The sequence below is a fragment of the Oncorhynchus tshawytscha genome, linkage group LG30 (assembly GCF_018296145.1).
Source record: "Oncorhynchus tshawytscha isolate Ot180627B linkage group LG30, Otsh_v2.0, whole genome shotgun sequence".
NCBI lineage: Eukaryota > Metazoa > Chordata > Actinopteri > Salmoniformes > Salmonidae > Oncorhynchus > Oncorhynchus tshawytscha.
The window spans coordinates 47,717,994-47,734,074 of NC_056458.1; the positions used below are offsets into that span (position 1 = coordinate 47,717,994).

General features: G+C 40.8%; 1 protein-coding gene across 1 annotated transcript; it reads right to left on the reverse strand.

Annotated features, from left to right (window-relative positions):
• Nucleotides 1-6,496: 6,496 nt before the first annotated feature.
• On the reverse strand, nucleotides 6,497-15,936 carry LOC121841423 (zinc finger and SCAN domain-containing protein 5B-like). The gene is made up of 2 exons (XM_042309730.1): nucleotides 15,586-15,936; nucleotides 6,497-10,785 (listed from the first exon to the last, which is right to left on the reverse strand). The coding sequence occupies exons 1-2, from the start codon at nucleotides 15,800-15,802 to the stop codon at nucleotides 9,857-9,859; spliced, it is 1,146 nt and encodes a 381-aa protein (XP_042165664.1). The 5' UTR covers nucleotides 15,803-15,936; the 3' UTR covers nucleotides 6,497-9,856.
• Nucleotides 15,937-16,081: the final 145 nt, after the last annotated feature.

Here is a 16,081-nt window from a genome sequence, read left to right on the forward strand (position 1 = left end):
CCGGGTTGGAGTATTGGGCGAATTCGATTATGCTGAGTGACGAGGCCCCGGGCGAAAGCGGGGAGGGAGGAGCAGGAGTGCCCCTTCTCAACTCAAAAAGTAATCTGTGCCTCTTGGTCATTTTGTCAACAAGGCAGCAGGTCCGGCTCCAGGCAACAGTCGCCTGCTGCTAGGGGGCCCTGCTGCCTTGTTGACAAAATGACCAAAATCGTTGAAATTGTTGCGTTTATATTTTTGTTTAATATACATAACTATGAACATTTGAAGACATTTTGGGGACTACTATAACTATTTTTCATACTGGTATGGTTAAGCAAAATTGTCCAATAAGACCCCATTGTGACTTGTAGGTTGCCTAGGAGGAGCTAATGCCTGTTTAAGCAACTCCGTTCATTCTTCCTCATCAGCCAATCAAATAGCAAACGTGCGCTTGCGCAAGAATAACTCATTTCCACAGTAGTGACACAGAACAATGAGTCAGATGTTTAACCGGACGTATAAATCTGAAGCATCCGTTTGGCGTTTTCCTCTCACCACCAAATATGGTGATGAGAGGAAGCCCAGTGGCCGGCAGTGGGAGAAGATGGAGCGCGGTGGATTTTGACCTATGAAACATTTGATCTCAAAACAGTACTCTTCCCATAAACTATAATCTGTTACGAATAGAGTGGACTAAGTTTTGTAGACTTTACCCTTTGCTAAAGTTGACAAAAAATTGCATTGTTTAGGAGTGTAAAGGCGAATTAAGTTATTGCACGAGGGCATTTAACAGAGTAGAAGTTCCATTATGGAAATACATTCTAGAACGCGACAATATATAATCTTGCTTTGCTCTCCCCACCTCCTTGCTTTGCTCTCCCCACCTCCTTGCTTGTTCTGCCCACTGGTTCATTTGCTACCATTGGAAATGACAGGATGTATCTTGGATTAGTTATACATATCTAGCTAATGTTAGCACATCACTGAGGTAAGCAACATTATTTTTTTTTTTTTTACACAAAATGGCAATAAAATGTTTTTATTATACTGGCTAATATATAAAACACTAAAATGACAAGACTATTTCCAAATTATACTGTCTGACATGCATGGCCTTCAGAAAGTATTCACACCCCTCGACTTTTTCCACATTTTGTTGTGTTACAGCCTGAATCTAGAATGGATTAAATTGAGATTGTGTCACTGGGCTACACACAATAACCCATAATGTCGAAGTGGAATTATGCTTTTAAAAATTAATGAAAAAGGTGAAATGTCTTGAGACAAGTATTCCACCCCTTTGTTAAAAACCTATTTGGGGACGGTTGAGCTAACGTAGGCTAATGCGATTAGCATGAGGTTGTAAGTAACAAGAAAATTTCCCAAGACATATCTGATATTGGCAGAAAGCTTAAACTCTTGTTAATAATACCATGCTATTGTTTGAGGAGAGTGCACAATTTTGAACATAAAGTTATTAATAAACAAATTAGGCACATTTGGGCAGTCTTGATAGAACATTTGGAACATAAATGCAATGGTTCATTGGATCAGTCTAAAATGTTGCACATACACTGCTGCCATCTAGTGGCCAACATCTAAATTGCACCTGGGCTGGAGTTATACATTATGTCCTTACTCCTGCATTTCAAAGATGGTACAAAAAAAAAAAAAAAAAGTTTTTTGGGGTGTGATTTATCTTTTATCAGATCTAACGTGTTATATTCTCCCACATTCCTTTCACATTTCCTCAAACTTAAGTGTTTCCTTTCAAATGGTACCAATAATATGCATGTCCTTGCTTCAGGGCCTGAGCTACAGGCAGTTAGATTTGGGTATATCATTGTAGGCGAAAATGGGGGGAAAAGGGGCGTATCCTTAAGAGATCATTATTTTAAGGAAAACCTAAATAAGTTCAGGAGAACAAATGTGCTTAACAAGTCAAATAATAAGTTGCATGGATTCACTGTGTGCAAAAATAGTGTTAAACATGAATGTTTAATGATTACCTCATCTCTGTACTCCACACATACAATTATATGTAACTTCCCTCAGTCGACTAGTGAATTTCAAACACAGATTCAACCACAAAGACCAGGGAGGTTTTCCAATGCCTCACAAAGAAGGGCACCTATTGGTAGATGGGTAAAAAAAGCAGACATTGAATATCCCGTTGAGCATGGTGAAGTTATTAATTACACTTTGGCTGGTGTATCAATACACCCAGTCACTACAAAGATATATGCATCCTTCCTAACTCAGTTGCCGGAGAGGAAAGAAACTGCTCAGGAATTTCACCATGAGACCAATGGTGACTTTAAAACAGTTAAAGAGTTTAATGGCTGTGATAGGAGAAAACTGAGGATGGATCAACATTGTAGTTACTCAGAGTGAAAAGAAGTAGGCCTGTACAGAATAAAAATATTCCAAAACATGCATCCTGTTTGCAACAAGGCACTAAAGTAATACTGTGGCAATGCAATTAACTTTTTGTCTTGAATACAAAGTGTTATGTTTGGGTCAAATCCAACACAACACATTACTGTGTACCACTCTCCATTTGTTTAAGCCTAGTGGTGGCTGCATTATGTTATGGGTATGCTTGAAGTTATTAAGGACTGGGGAGTTTTTCAGGATAAAAAATGTATGGAATGGCGCTAGGCACAGGCAAAATCCGAGAGGAAAACCTGGTTCAGTCCGCTTTCCACCAGACACTGGGAGATGAATCCACCCTTCAGCAGGACAATAACCTAAACACAAGGACAAATCTAAACTGGCATTGCTTACCAAGAAGAGTGACATTTCCTGAGTGGCAGTAGTATATGTTTGTCTGGCAGTGATCAACAACCAACTTGAAGAATTTTGAAAATAATAATGGGTAAATGTTGCGCAATCCAGGTGTGGAAAGCTTAGGGACTTACCCAGAAAGACTCACAGCTCTAATCGCTGTGAAAGGTGCTTCTACAAAGTATTGACTCAAGGGTGGGAGGTGCTTCTACAAAGTATTGACTCAAGGGTGGGAGGTGCTTCTACAAAGTATTGACTCAAGGGTGGGAGGTGCTTCTACAAAGTATTGACTCAAGGGTGGGAGGTGCTTTTACAAAGTATTGACTCAAGGGTGGGAGGTGCTTCTACAAAGTATTGACTCAAGGGTGGGAGGTGCTTCTACAAAGTATTGACTCAAGGGTGGGAGGTGCTTCTACAAAGTATTGACTCAAGGGTGGGAATACTTATGTAAATTAGATATTTCTGTATTTCATTTTTCAAAAGTTTTCTACAATCTATTTTATCCATTTTGAATTCAGGCTGTAACACAAGAAAATGTGGAATAAGTCAAGGGGTATTTTATATTTTATTTACAACGACAGCCTACCCCGGCCAAACCCTAACGTCGCTGGGCCAATTGTGCACCACCCTATGGGACTCCCAATCACGGCAAGTTGTGGAATCGAACCAGTGTCTGTAGTGACGCCTCTAGCACTGAGATGCAGTGCCTTAAACCACTGTGCCACATGGGAGTACTTTCTTAAGGCACTCTATAAATGAGTTTAACTACTTTGCTGGTTAGTTATCTTTTCAAAAGAACTAACTTAGCTTGCTTGCTAGCTAGCTGTAGATTGGCTGGCCATTTAGCTAATGTTTTTTTTTTTATCTAGCTACATAATGCAGCAAGTACAGCTACTACCTTAACTAACTGCTTAGCTAGTTATTTTCTCTGGAACAATGAGCTAAAATAGCACGCTATATCTTAGCTAGCTAGCTGCATCTTTGCTGGCTGTTTAGCTAGTTGGCTAATGTTTTGAATCATCTAACTAGCAAATGTTACATGTTATAGCAAGTACAACTACTATTTTTACTAACTGCTTACCTAGCTATTTTCTCTGGGGCAATGAGCTAATATAGCAAGCTGTATCTTAGCTGGCTGATAGATATATAAATATATGTTCATCTTATTAACACAACTGCAGGTTGGTGTATAATTAAAAGGTTCCTTGTATGCTTGTCAATGTAAATAGGAGCCTCTCGGGCTGGTGTATAATAAAAGGAAATAAGTTCCATAAGTTCCATAAATGAACTTTTAAGAAGGCAAACCTGTTCATTGAAATGCATTCCAGGTGACTACCTCATGAAGCTGGTTGAGAGAATGCCAAGAGTGTGCAAAGCTGTCATCAAGGCAAAGGGTGGCTACTTTGAAGAATCTCAAATATAAAATATATTTTGATTAGTTTTAAACCTTTTTTGGTTACTACATGATTTCATATGTGTTATTTCAGTATTATTCTACAATGTATATAAAATAAAATAGGACAAATCCTTGAATGAGTAGGTGTGTACAAACTTTTGACTGGTACTGTATATCTTTAAAACTAGTAATGTGATTTACCTACTTGTCCAACATTTATGTTTACCTTTTTGTTACCCTAGGCATACAGAACCCTGCCAGCACCCACCTCAACCCCTCAGAAACCAGTTAGCCAGCCCCCACCACAACCCCTCAGAAACCAGTTAGCCAGCCCCCACCACAACCAATCAGAAACCAGTTAGCCAGCCCCCACCACAACCCCTCAGAAACCAGTTAGCCAGCCCCCACCACAACCCCTCAGAAACCAGTTAGCCAGCCCCCACCTCAACCCCTCAGAAACCAGTTAGCCAGCCCCCACCACAGCTTCTCCCCCTCATGCAACCCCCAACCAATCCATCCCAAAAACAACTCTGGCCCTTCCATGTCTGCCTGCTCTTCCCCGCCCCTCGGGATACCCTTCCCAACCCCTCAGAAGTCTGCCAGTCCCTACAAATCCCTCCTGTAGTCCCTGCTCAGGAAAAACCTTTTCGCAACATGGAACGTGTTCTTCCTTTAGCTTTTAGGCACAGAAAGAAGATGTAGGTTATATTATTTTTTTTAAAGCAAATTAATCTATGCTTTTGGGGCGTATGAAGGGTCATATAAGCTCTGAATGGATGTGGATGGAATTTACATGACATAGATTTTCAAGGCTACCGCCTAGATTCAATCCGGGAGCGCTGGAAGGTCCACGTTATAGCGAGGTTGATATTAAAAAGGCAATGTTCCTGCATTCGTGGAGAACGCTGCATGTGTCAGGTCAATCAGAAATGCCGTTTACATGTTAAACACGCTACAAAGATGATCTTCCGGATTTTAATATAGCCCTCGTTTAAAAAAATAAATAAATGTTCTCATAGCTACAGAGCTAGTAACATTCTAGACAACGTTTGTATCTGTTCGTAAGATTTGCTGTGACAATAGATTTACATACATGCAAAAACAACCACTAAAATGTAGTTAATGTCACAGGGTAGTTCTACTCAACTTCCTAAAGTGCCAATTATCACACACAGTTCTTCACAGGCACAAACTCATACAAACACACACACACACTTTGCACTGTGTATGACTTAAGTTTCACTGGGATACTGTATGGGTAAACAGATAAATAATCTTTGTACAAAATCCTTATCAACCGTGTTGAGGATATACAGGTTTCCTGCCACTTTGGGTTACCTCAAAGAGCTGATCAACTCCACCACTGAAAACAAATCAAGGCCTAGGGCCAGAACTTCAACCTGGTCAACGATGGCCTTGAGTGTGAACTCCTTGAAGTTTACAAAATAATGTTTGTGCAATGTGTTTAATCCCAGTCTTCAGTATTTGACTGTGTACTAGAATGTTATGATTGTCTGTTGTTTTTAGTTCACAACACTAATGTTTTATTTGCTGGCCACAAGCCAGTCTTGTCATCATAACGGAGTAGATTACATCTATCATCATAACGGAGGAGGGGATTACATCTGTCATCCTGTAGATTACATCTGTCATCCTAACGGAGGAGTAGATTACATCTGTCATCCTAACGGAGGAGTAGATTACATCTGTCATCCTAACGGAGGAGTAGATTACATCTGTCATCCTAACGGAGGAGTAGATTACATCTGTCATCCTAACGGAGGAGTAGATTACATCTGTCATCCTAACGGAGGAGTAGATTACATCTGTCATCCTAACGGAGGAGTAGATTACATCTGTCATCCTGTAGATTACATCTGTCATCCTAACGGAGGAGTAGATTACATCTGTCATCCTAACGGAGGAGTAGATTACATCTGTCATCCTAACGGAGGAGTGGATTACATCTGTCATCCTAACGGAGGAGTGGATTACATCTGTCATCCTAACTGAGGAGTAGATTACATCTTTCATCCTAACGGAGGAGTAGATTACATCTATGATCACAACGGAGGAGTAGATTACATCTGTCATCCTAACGGAGGAGTAGATTACATCTGTCATCCTAACGGAGGAGTAGATTACATCTGTCATCCTAACGGAGGAGTAGATTACATCTGTCATCCTGGAGATGACATCTGTCATCATAACGGAGGAGTAGATTACATCTGTCATCCTGTAGATTATATCTATCATCCTAATGGAGGTGTAGATTACATCTGTCATCCTAACGGAGGAGTAGATTACATCTGTCATCCTAACGGAGGAGTAGATTACATCTGTCATCCTAACGGAGGAGTAGATTACATCTGTCATCCTAACGGAGGAGTAGATTACATCTGTCATCCTGGAGATGACATCTGTCATCATAACGGAGGAGTAGATTACATCTGTCATCCTGTAGATTATATCTATCATCCTAACGGAGGAGTAGATTACATCTATCATCCTAACGGAGGAGTAGATTACATCTATCATCCTAACGGAGGAGTAGATTACATCTGTCATCCTGGAGATTACATCTGCCATCCTGTAGATTATATCTATCATCCATCATCCTAACGGAGGTATAGATTACATCTGTAATCCTAATGGAGGTGTAGATTACAAAATATTTGTAATTTATTTTAAAATGTATTTCCCATATCTGCAAAAAATTGCAAACTCTCTCTGTCCCAACTCCTGGTCTCAGACACACATGGGCTCTGGCATTTGAAACCATTTTCATTTTTCACTCAACACACTTTTCTAATCACAAAAGCACCCACCCCATCTTCCATCACAACTCCCCCCACATACTGTGTGGTATGCTACAGTTTGTTACCAGCATCTGCTCTAGAATACACTCACCGAACATCATTCTAAAACAACACCGAACAGCATTCTAAACAACACCGAACAGCATTCTAAAACAACACTGAACATAACTCTAAATCTAAATGCATATTCCTATGAAAGTGATTCACATGAAATGGTTGGCATGCAGATGCTACATGGACGTTTCACCTGTAAAAGAAATATTATTGACAATTGACAGTGTGAATGTGAAAGGAGAGAGACCACAGAAATGTGTGCATAAAGTAGCGATAAAGAAACACAGAATATGTTGTGAATGTAATGTTTTTAGAATGTAATGTAAAACCCCAGGAAGAGTGGCTGCTGCCTTGGCAGAAACTAATGGGGATCCATAATAAATACAAATACAGAACACAATATGGATCTTTCCAGGGGATCCAGTGGTGCGGGATGGGGGCAGAACGGTGTGGCTACTTTTGGATCCGCAACCTCAGACAACTAAACAGCAATAGACATTAACATTGGCTACACACTGGTGTGGAGTAAGTCTCAGGTGGAAATTCATGATGAGAGGTTTATGAATACCGGGCCTACTGTCTTACTCTGATAGCCACGTTAAACATCATTAAAATAGAATTGCTTCAACATGATAATCATTCATTAATTTTGAATCAAACATTTTATGATCAATGAGCATTGTCCTTTAACAATAACCGAAGCTTCCTTCATGTGAAGATAGAATGAAACAGGATATTTGAACAACTGTCTTTTATCATTACTCAGTAAGGACTCCTGCTGCCTTCAAATTCAGACTGCTCTCTACAAATTAAAAAAACACGGGTTTACAAAATAATAAATATGGGTTTCTATGTTTCATTTGACAATGAATCAGTAAGGACACCTGCTGCCTACAAATTCAGACTGCACTCTAAAAAAAAGAAGCAATATGGGTTATAGACGTTAGATGTTCTACAAGATGGGGATGTTCTACAAGTTCAGTCATTCAATCATTCCTTTCAGCCATGATATGATGTTCTCTTACCGGTGTCAGTTAGAATGAACCTTTAGATTTTCATACGGACATGTTTTACACAATGGACACTTGTGTTCTCTCTCTCTCTTGTGAATATTCTTCATGTGTGATTTAAGGGAACTACTCTGATTAAAACATGTGTCACAATCGTTGCAGCGATATGGTTTCTCTCCCGTGTGAATTCTCTTGTGGCGTGTCATATCACGAAGTGTTGCGAAGCGCTTTTCACATACAGAACACTTAAAAGATTTCTCCCCTGTGTGAATCTTCATATGTATTGTCAGGTTTCCCCTCTGAAGGAAGCTTTTGCCACAAACTTCACACTTAAAGGGTTTCTCCCCTGTGTGAGTCTTCATATGTCCTGTCAGGTTTCCCTTCTGAATGAAGCGTTTGCCACAAACTTCACACTGATGTGGTTTCTCGCCAGTGTGAATTTGCTGATGGAGTTTTAGAGAAGGGGCTGACGCGAAGCCTCCTTCACATACAGGGCACTTAAAAGATTTCTCCCCTGTGTGAGTCCTCATATGTTGTGTCAGGTTTCCCTTTTGGGTGAAGTTTTTGCTGCACACGTGGCACATATGCAGTTCTGTGTGAGACCTTATGTGTTTTTTTAATATTGACCTTTGAGTGAAGCATTTGTCACATTCCTTGCACTGATATGGTTCCCCTCCATCGTGAATTTTCTGGTGGACTTTTAGATCAGATGCTGTTATAAAGCAATTATCACATGTAGTACACTTATTTGCTTTATCCCCTGTGTGAGTCGTCATATGTCCTGTCACGCCTCCACAAGGAAGCTTTTGCCACAAACTTGTGATTTCTCTCCTGTGTGGATTTGCTGATAATGTAAGCCTTCTTCACATACAGAGCACGCGTATGATTTCTCCCCTGTGTGAGTCCTCATGTGCACTCTCAGGTAACTCATGGTACAGAAGCTTTTGCCACAATCACTGCAGAGAAAGGTTTCCTCAGGTAGTTTTTTTTCTGTCTTCTGTCCACAGTGATTCTGCTGGTGACGTTTTAGAAGACTTGACGATGTAAAGCCTTCCTCACACGCAGGGCACGTAAATGATTTCACTCTTGTATGGATTCGCTGGTGGAGTTTAAGATTAGTTGGCGATGTGAAATGTTTTTCACATACAGAACACTTATATGGTTTCTCCCCTGTGTGAGTCTTCCTATGACGTGACAGGCCTCCACTCTGAGTGAAGGTTTTGCTGCAGATGTGGCACTTATATGGTTTCTCCCCTGTGTGGATTTGCTGGTGGCATTTTAGCTTATTTGAATAGGTGAAGCATTTTTCACATACAGGGCACTTGAAAGGTTTCTCCCCTGTGTGAGTCCTCATATGCACGCTCAGGCCTTTCTTCTGAGTGAAGCTTTTGCTGCAAACGTTACAATGATGAGGTTTCTCCCCTGTGTGAGTTACCACATGTACTCTCAGGCATGCCTTCCTAATGAAGCTTTTGCTGCAAAGGTTACACTTATGGGGTTTCTCCCCTGTATGGATTCTCTGGTGGAGTTTGAGACAAGTCGATGATATGAAGCCTTTTTTACATACAGGGCATTTAAACGATTTCTCCCCTGTGTGAGTTACCATGTGTACTCTCAGGTAAGCCTTCCTTAAGAAGGTTTTGCCGCAAACATTGCACAGATATGGCTTTTCTCCAGTGCGATTTGCCATATGCTTAATGAGGTATTCCTTCCTAATGAAGCTTTTTCTGCAAACATGGCACTGATACGGTTTCTCCCCTGTGTGAATTCGCTGGTGGATTACAAGATAACTCAATGTTGTGAAGCTTTTTCTACAAACAAAACACTGATGTAGTTCTCTCTCTGTTGGAGTCACTGGTTCTCTCTCTGGGTGAGTAGTCCTTATATGCTTGTTGAAGTCTTTCTTGACTCGGAAGGAATTGCCAGATTCTGTACACTGATATGGGATACATGTGTGAATTTGCTGATGCTCTTTTAAAGAAGCTATGCCAAAAAAATGATTCATTGCGCACAGGACATTGCTGTGGTCTATCTTTCTCCCTTGTGTGAACTTTCTGGTGTAGTTGTAGAACGTTTAATGACTTAAATCGTTGACAACAAAAAGGACAGCTGTGTGATTTCTCCCCTGTGTGAATTCTCCAATGTACCTTTAAAGGGCCTGGTGTCTTAAAGCATTTACTGCACACATGACACTTGCATGGTCTCCTGTTTGTGTGAGACTTTAAAGGTGCTTTCAGCTCACTGGTTGTCTTGGCCTCAGTGCAGACTTGAGAGATTTGTTTTTTCTTTTCCCGTGTTCTCTTTGACCTTGACGGTAGTTCTTCACCCTCGTCTTCATCAATACTTACAATGATTTCACTCAGAGCTGCAGAACAGTGTGGATTTACTGTAGAGAGGGGATGAAAGTAACTGGATAGTTGTGATGCTCTGTAATCCTCGTCATCCAATGCTGATTGGGTCTGTTCAGTTGTGTTGGAGGGTAGAGAGTCCGTCTTGCTGTCCTGGTCACAGTCACTTTCCACACAGGGAGGAATAAATATCAATTGTACAACCTCTGTGGTAGCAGACCTAAGTCTTTGAAGCTGCTCTTCCTCCTGACTGGTCCTGAGTTCCTTCTGTTCCTCTGTAATCTGTGTGGGCTCTGGGTCCTCCTGCCCCGGACTGGGGCTCCACTCCTGCTCACAATGCTGCTGCTGCTTAGGGGAAACCTCCTCTTCGGGGAGATTTAGCTGCTGGGGATCTGGAGAGAGAGGAAAGGAAATAAGTAGTTAGCACTCAAGAAACAATTACAAATATTCACATTGAAGTCTATTCAGAATTCTCTGAACTAATGCAACATAACTGCAGCAGGTGATATACTAGCCCCATTTTGCTACTTCATATTTACAATATTCCATAAGAGGAAGTTCTTAACCACCTGCATTCAAATCTAGATTGAATATATCCAGGTTAGGACAAGAAGAGGATTCTAATATCCCATCATTCTTTGCATAAATGAGGAAGAATTCTAAAAAGAGACCGGCGCTTGTTCCATGAATCTCTTTATTTTCGAAAGCTTCTGCATTGGAATACAAGGTTGTCCTATCCAATTATCTTCAACCTAGGTTCAGGTTTATAATTAAGCGGCCATCTTGGGAGATGGTGAGTGTATTGAGCAAGGTTGGGAGGAACAGGAGATTTAAAACTTTATTTTACAGGGATTTAAACATTGTAGCCACCAACTGGTTATGGCTAGAAGGGATGTAACTACCAGCTGGTTATGGCTAGAAGGGATGTAACTACCAACTGGTTATGGCTAGAAGGGAGTAGCTACCAGCTGGTTATGGCTAGAAAGGATGTGGCTACCAACTGGTTATGGCTAGAAGGGATGTAACTACCGGCTGGTTATGGCTAGAAGGGATGTAACTACCAGCTGGTTATGGCTAGAAGGGATGTAGCTACCAGCTGGTTATGGCTAGAAGGGATGTGGCTACCAGCTGGTTATGGCTAGAAAGGATGTGGCTACCAACTGGTTATGGCTAGAAGGGAGTAGCTACCAGCTGGTTATGGCTAGAAGGGAGTAGCTATCAGCTGGTTATGGCTAGAAGGGATGTGGCTACCAGCTGGTTATGGCTAGAAGGGATGTGGCTACCAGCTGGTTATGGCTAGAAGGGAGTACCTACCAGCTGGTTATGGCTAGAAGGGAGTAGCTATCAGCTGGTTATGGCTAGAAGGGATGTGGCTACCAGCTGGTTATGGCTAGAAGGGATGTAACTACCAGCTGGTTATGGCTAGAAGGGAGTAGCTACCAGCTGGTTATGGCTAGAAGGGATGTAACTACCAGCTGGTTATGGCTAGAAGGGATGTAGCTATAGTGACATCACACTCTTGCTGTGAACTCAGACTTCCAACCCCACAACTCTGTGCTTCGCTGTGGGATAACTTAAGACACTCTTTGAAGAGGTAGGGAAGATGGGCAGAGACTCTGCTGTCCTTGCTTCAGGAAAGAGAGGAGCTTGACTGGGATGAAAGGGAACTGCCCTCCCGTAGGGGTGGGAGGGCCAAGAGACCAGAGGTGGTAGAACGGAGTGCTCAGGTGTAGATTTAGGGCCTGAAGGTAGGGAGGGGTAGTTCCTCTTGCTGCTCCGTAGGCAAGTACCGTGGTCATTTAGTGGAGCACCGTGGTCATTTAGTGGTACCATTTGACATCACTTCGACTGACATAATCGGTACCCCTTCTAGCCACGATCATGTAAGACTGGGCTATTGAGACATTATGGTTAGATGGGATACATGATCTGGAAACAGCTGAACTGATTACTATGGAAATAAGCATTTAAAAAAAAAGTTATTTCATCTCTTTTTTATTTTTTTATTTTACCTTTATTTTACTAGGCAAGTCAGTTAAGAACAAATTCTTATTTTCAATGACGGCCTAGGAACAGTGGATTAACTGCCTGTTCCGGGGCAGAACGACAGATTTGTACCTTGTCAGCTCGGGGATTCGAACTTGCAACCTTTCGGTTACTAGTCCAACACTCTAACCAGTGGTGGCTGCATCATGTTATGGGTATGCTTGTAATCGTTAAGGACTGTGGAGTTTTTCAGGATAAAAAGAAAGAAAGAAATGGAGTCTAAGCACAGGCAAAATCCTAGAGGAAAACCTGGTTCAGTCTGCTTTCCACCATTCACCTTTCAGCAGGACTATAACCTAAAACGTAAGGCCAAATCTACAATGGAGAAGACAGTGAATGTTCTACAATGCAGAGCTAGTTTAGACTTAAATCTACTTTAATCTACTTTAATCTACTTAAATCTACTTAAATCTACTTTAATCTACTTAAATCTATGGCAAGACCTGAAAATGGTTGTCTTTGCAATGATCAACAACCAATTTGACAGAGCTTGAAGAATGTAGAAAGTAATAATGGGTAAATGCTGCACTTATCCAGGTGTAATAAAAGCTCTTAGAGAATTTCCCAGAAATACTCACAGCTGTAATCACTACCAAAAGGTGATTCTATAAAGTATTTAGTCCGGGGTGTGAATATGTTAATGAGATATTTCTGTATTTCATTTTCAATAAATCAGAAAACGTTTCTAAAAACATGTTTGCACTTTGTCACTATGGGGGTATTGTAAGTCGATGGATGAGAGAAAAATATAAATTGTAATATCAAAAGGTGAAATAAGTCGAGGGGTATGAACACTTTCTGAAGGCACTGTAGGATAGTCTGTGTGGTCAGTTCACTGTACATGTTTTGTAGGTTGTTCCAAATGAACTAACCCCATGCAAAACACATATAGTCAGATATAAATGTACGTAATTGTATCATGAAACTCATGGCATAGACATGGGGGGGGTGGAAAAACCTGAATTTTAACTTTGGATTTCCCTGTTCAAGCCCGAATATATCACCCTTGGACTAAAACAACGACTTACTGACTGACTTAAATCGTTGTGAAACATCACTGCTTTTGGCATCGTCTTTCATCTGAAAGAGGTGGATTTTCTCTGGTGTCGGCGTTATAATCTTAGCTCACTGCAAAATAATGTATTCAGAAATCATACTAGTAACTACTAACTGGAAGACAAAACGTGTAGTTCACAATGATGGGCAATTTACAATTATTGCTTAAAATGAGACTTTAAAACATAGATAAATATTACACATCTACATAAACTGACATGGTAAACACTCTGTTACCAAGTCCTCCTGAGGATCTGCCTTTTCACTATACCAAGTCCTCCTGAGGATCTGCCTTTTCACTATACCAAGTCCTCCTGAGGATCTGCCTTTTCACTATACCAAGTCCTCCTGAGGATCTGCCTTTTCACTATACCAAGTCCTCCTGAGGATCTGCCTTTTCACTATACCAAGTCCTCCTGAGGATCTGCCTTTTCACTATACCAAGTCCTCCTGAGGATCTGCCTTTTTACTATACCAAGACCTCCTGAGGATCTGCCTTTTCACTATACCAAGTCCTCCTGAGGATCTGCCTTTTTACTATACCAAGTCCTCCTGAGGATCTGCCTTTTCACTGAAGTTGCTAGGAAATGACCGACAACACAGCTCTTAGCTCCCTCTGTAGATGCCTACAGGACAACATTTGTTTGTATTGCTTTTAAATATTTTTTTATACATTTTTTTCTTATTAACACTTTGTTCTAGCTAGCTATTTGTGTCGGTAGCTATCAAGTAAACACAAGAGGGGTGGCAGGGCTTGAAAATAATAGAGAGTGGTACTCGGTAATGTTTTGTATGGGATTTGCCACAAACATAACACTTTGTATATTGGATAAAAAGAAAATTGCTTTGACACATTTTTTTGCAGTATTACTTTAGTGCCTTGTTTTATTCTGTACAGGCTTCCTTTTTTTCACTCTGTCATTTAGGTTAGTATTGTGGAGTAACTACACTGTTCTTGATCCATCCTCAGTTTTCTCATATCACACCCATTCAACTCTAACTGTTTTAAAGTCACCATTGGCCTCATGGTGAAATCCCTGAGCGATTTCCTTCCTCTTTGGCAACTGAGTTAGGAAGGACGCCTGTATCTTTGTAGTGACTGGGTTTATTGATACACCATCCAAAGTGTAATGAATAACTTCACCATGCTCAAAGGGATATTCAATATCTGCTTCTTTTTTTTTTTTACCCATCTACCAATAGGAGCCCTTCTTTGCGAGGCATTGGAAAATCTCACTGGTCTTTGGAAGAATGTATATATTTTTGACCACTTCTACAATGTATGGAAGGATCCAATCAAAAAAGGGATTGAATTCAAATATTCCTACAAATTAGGCCAATAATTACATTTTGCCTGATAGGTATTCGTTTAAAAAGGGGGATGTTTATTAGGGTGACATCTTACATCATCATAAGCTCTTTGATATCATTATGGACTTGTAACAACAAATCTTGGCTATTATAAACTGGGTGGTTCGCTCCCTGAATGCTGATTGGCTGACAACTGTGGTATATCAGACCATATAGCACGGGTATGACAATACAGTATTATATACAATATAATTTTGCTGCTCTAATTAGGTTGGTAAACAGTTTCTAATAGCAATAAGGCACCTCTGGGTTTGTGATATTGTGAGTTAACTAAGCAACAAGGGTGTGGTATATGGCCAATAAACCACAACTAAGGGCTGTGTCCAGGCACCCCGCGTTGGGCATAAGAACAGCCTTGGTATATTGGCCATATACCACACCCTTGTTGCTTAATTAACTCACATGACAACACAATTTGATACGACAACTGGGCAATGTTCATTTGCCAAACGTTATCGAACAGTGCAGATAAAAATGTAAGGAATAGAGCCGACGTGATTCCTTATTCTTCATCTCACAGAGGCATGTTTGTTCTACATGGTCTATTTCTATCTGAACGTTCCAAAACGTAAAGGTCATAAAGAACGCGACCCTAGTGGGCACATGATGGCAGTGGTACAGATTGGGCTGGCCACTAACTAGTGTGATTCAGAAAACACGTTTTGAACAGCAGTTGCGTGATTTACATCAGTTGCATACTATCTTTGATCACTACGAACCTGCTCCTAAATGACCCAGAAGAAGTCCTCGTAGACGGTCGTTCTCTCCCTGAACCTCTGCGATCGTCTTTTCCACCACAACAAATATATCAAATGCCGCTGTTGTTAGTCGCTCCTGGTACTCTGCTAATGTCTTTTCTGCTGAACCAAATATCTCCACTGCTGCTGTTGTTAAACGCTCGGCGATAAACACATTCAACAGCTGTAGTTTGGACATTTTGGGGACAGATTAAAATGTCAGACCCTTTTTTAAATTCCCATAAAAAACATAGATAAAACCCACAAGTCTTGTTCAAAACATGTAACCAAAGACAGTAAAGTACGGTCTGAAAATTGATAGTACTGAGACGACTGTGAAGCTAGCAAGAATAACTAAGTACTTCCGGGTTACGGATTTTTTTGGGGAATCCTTCAGAATAAGAGTCCTATCCTTTATACTTTGCAAATTATTAATTAAGGGCGAAAATTATGGAACATGCGCACAACTATCGATATA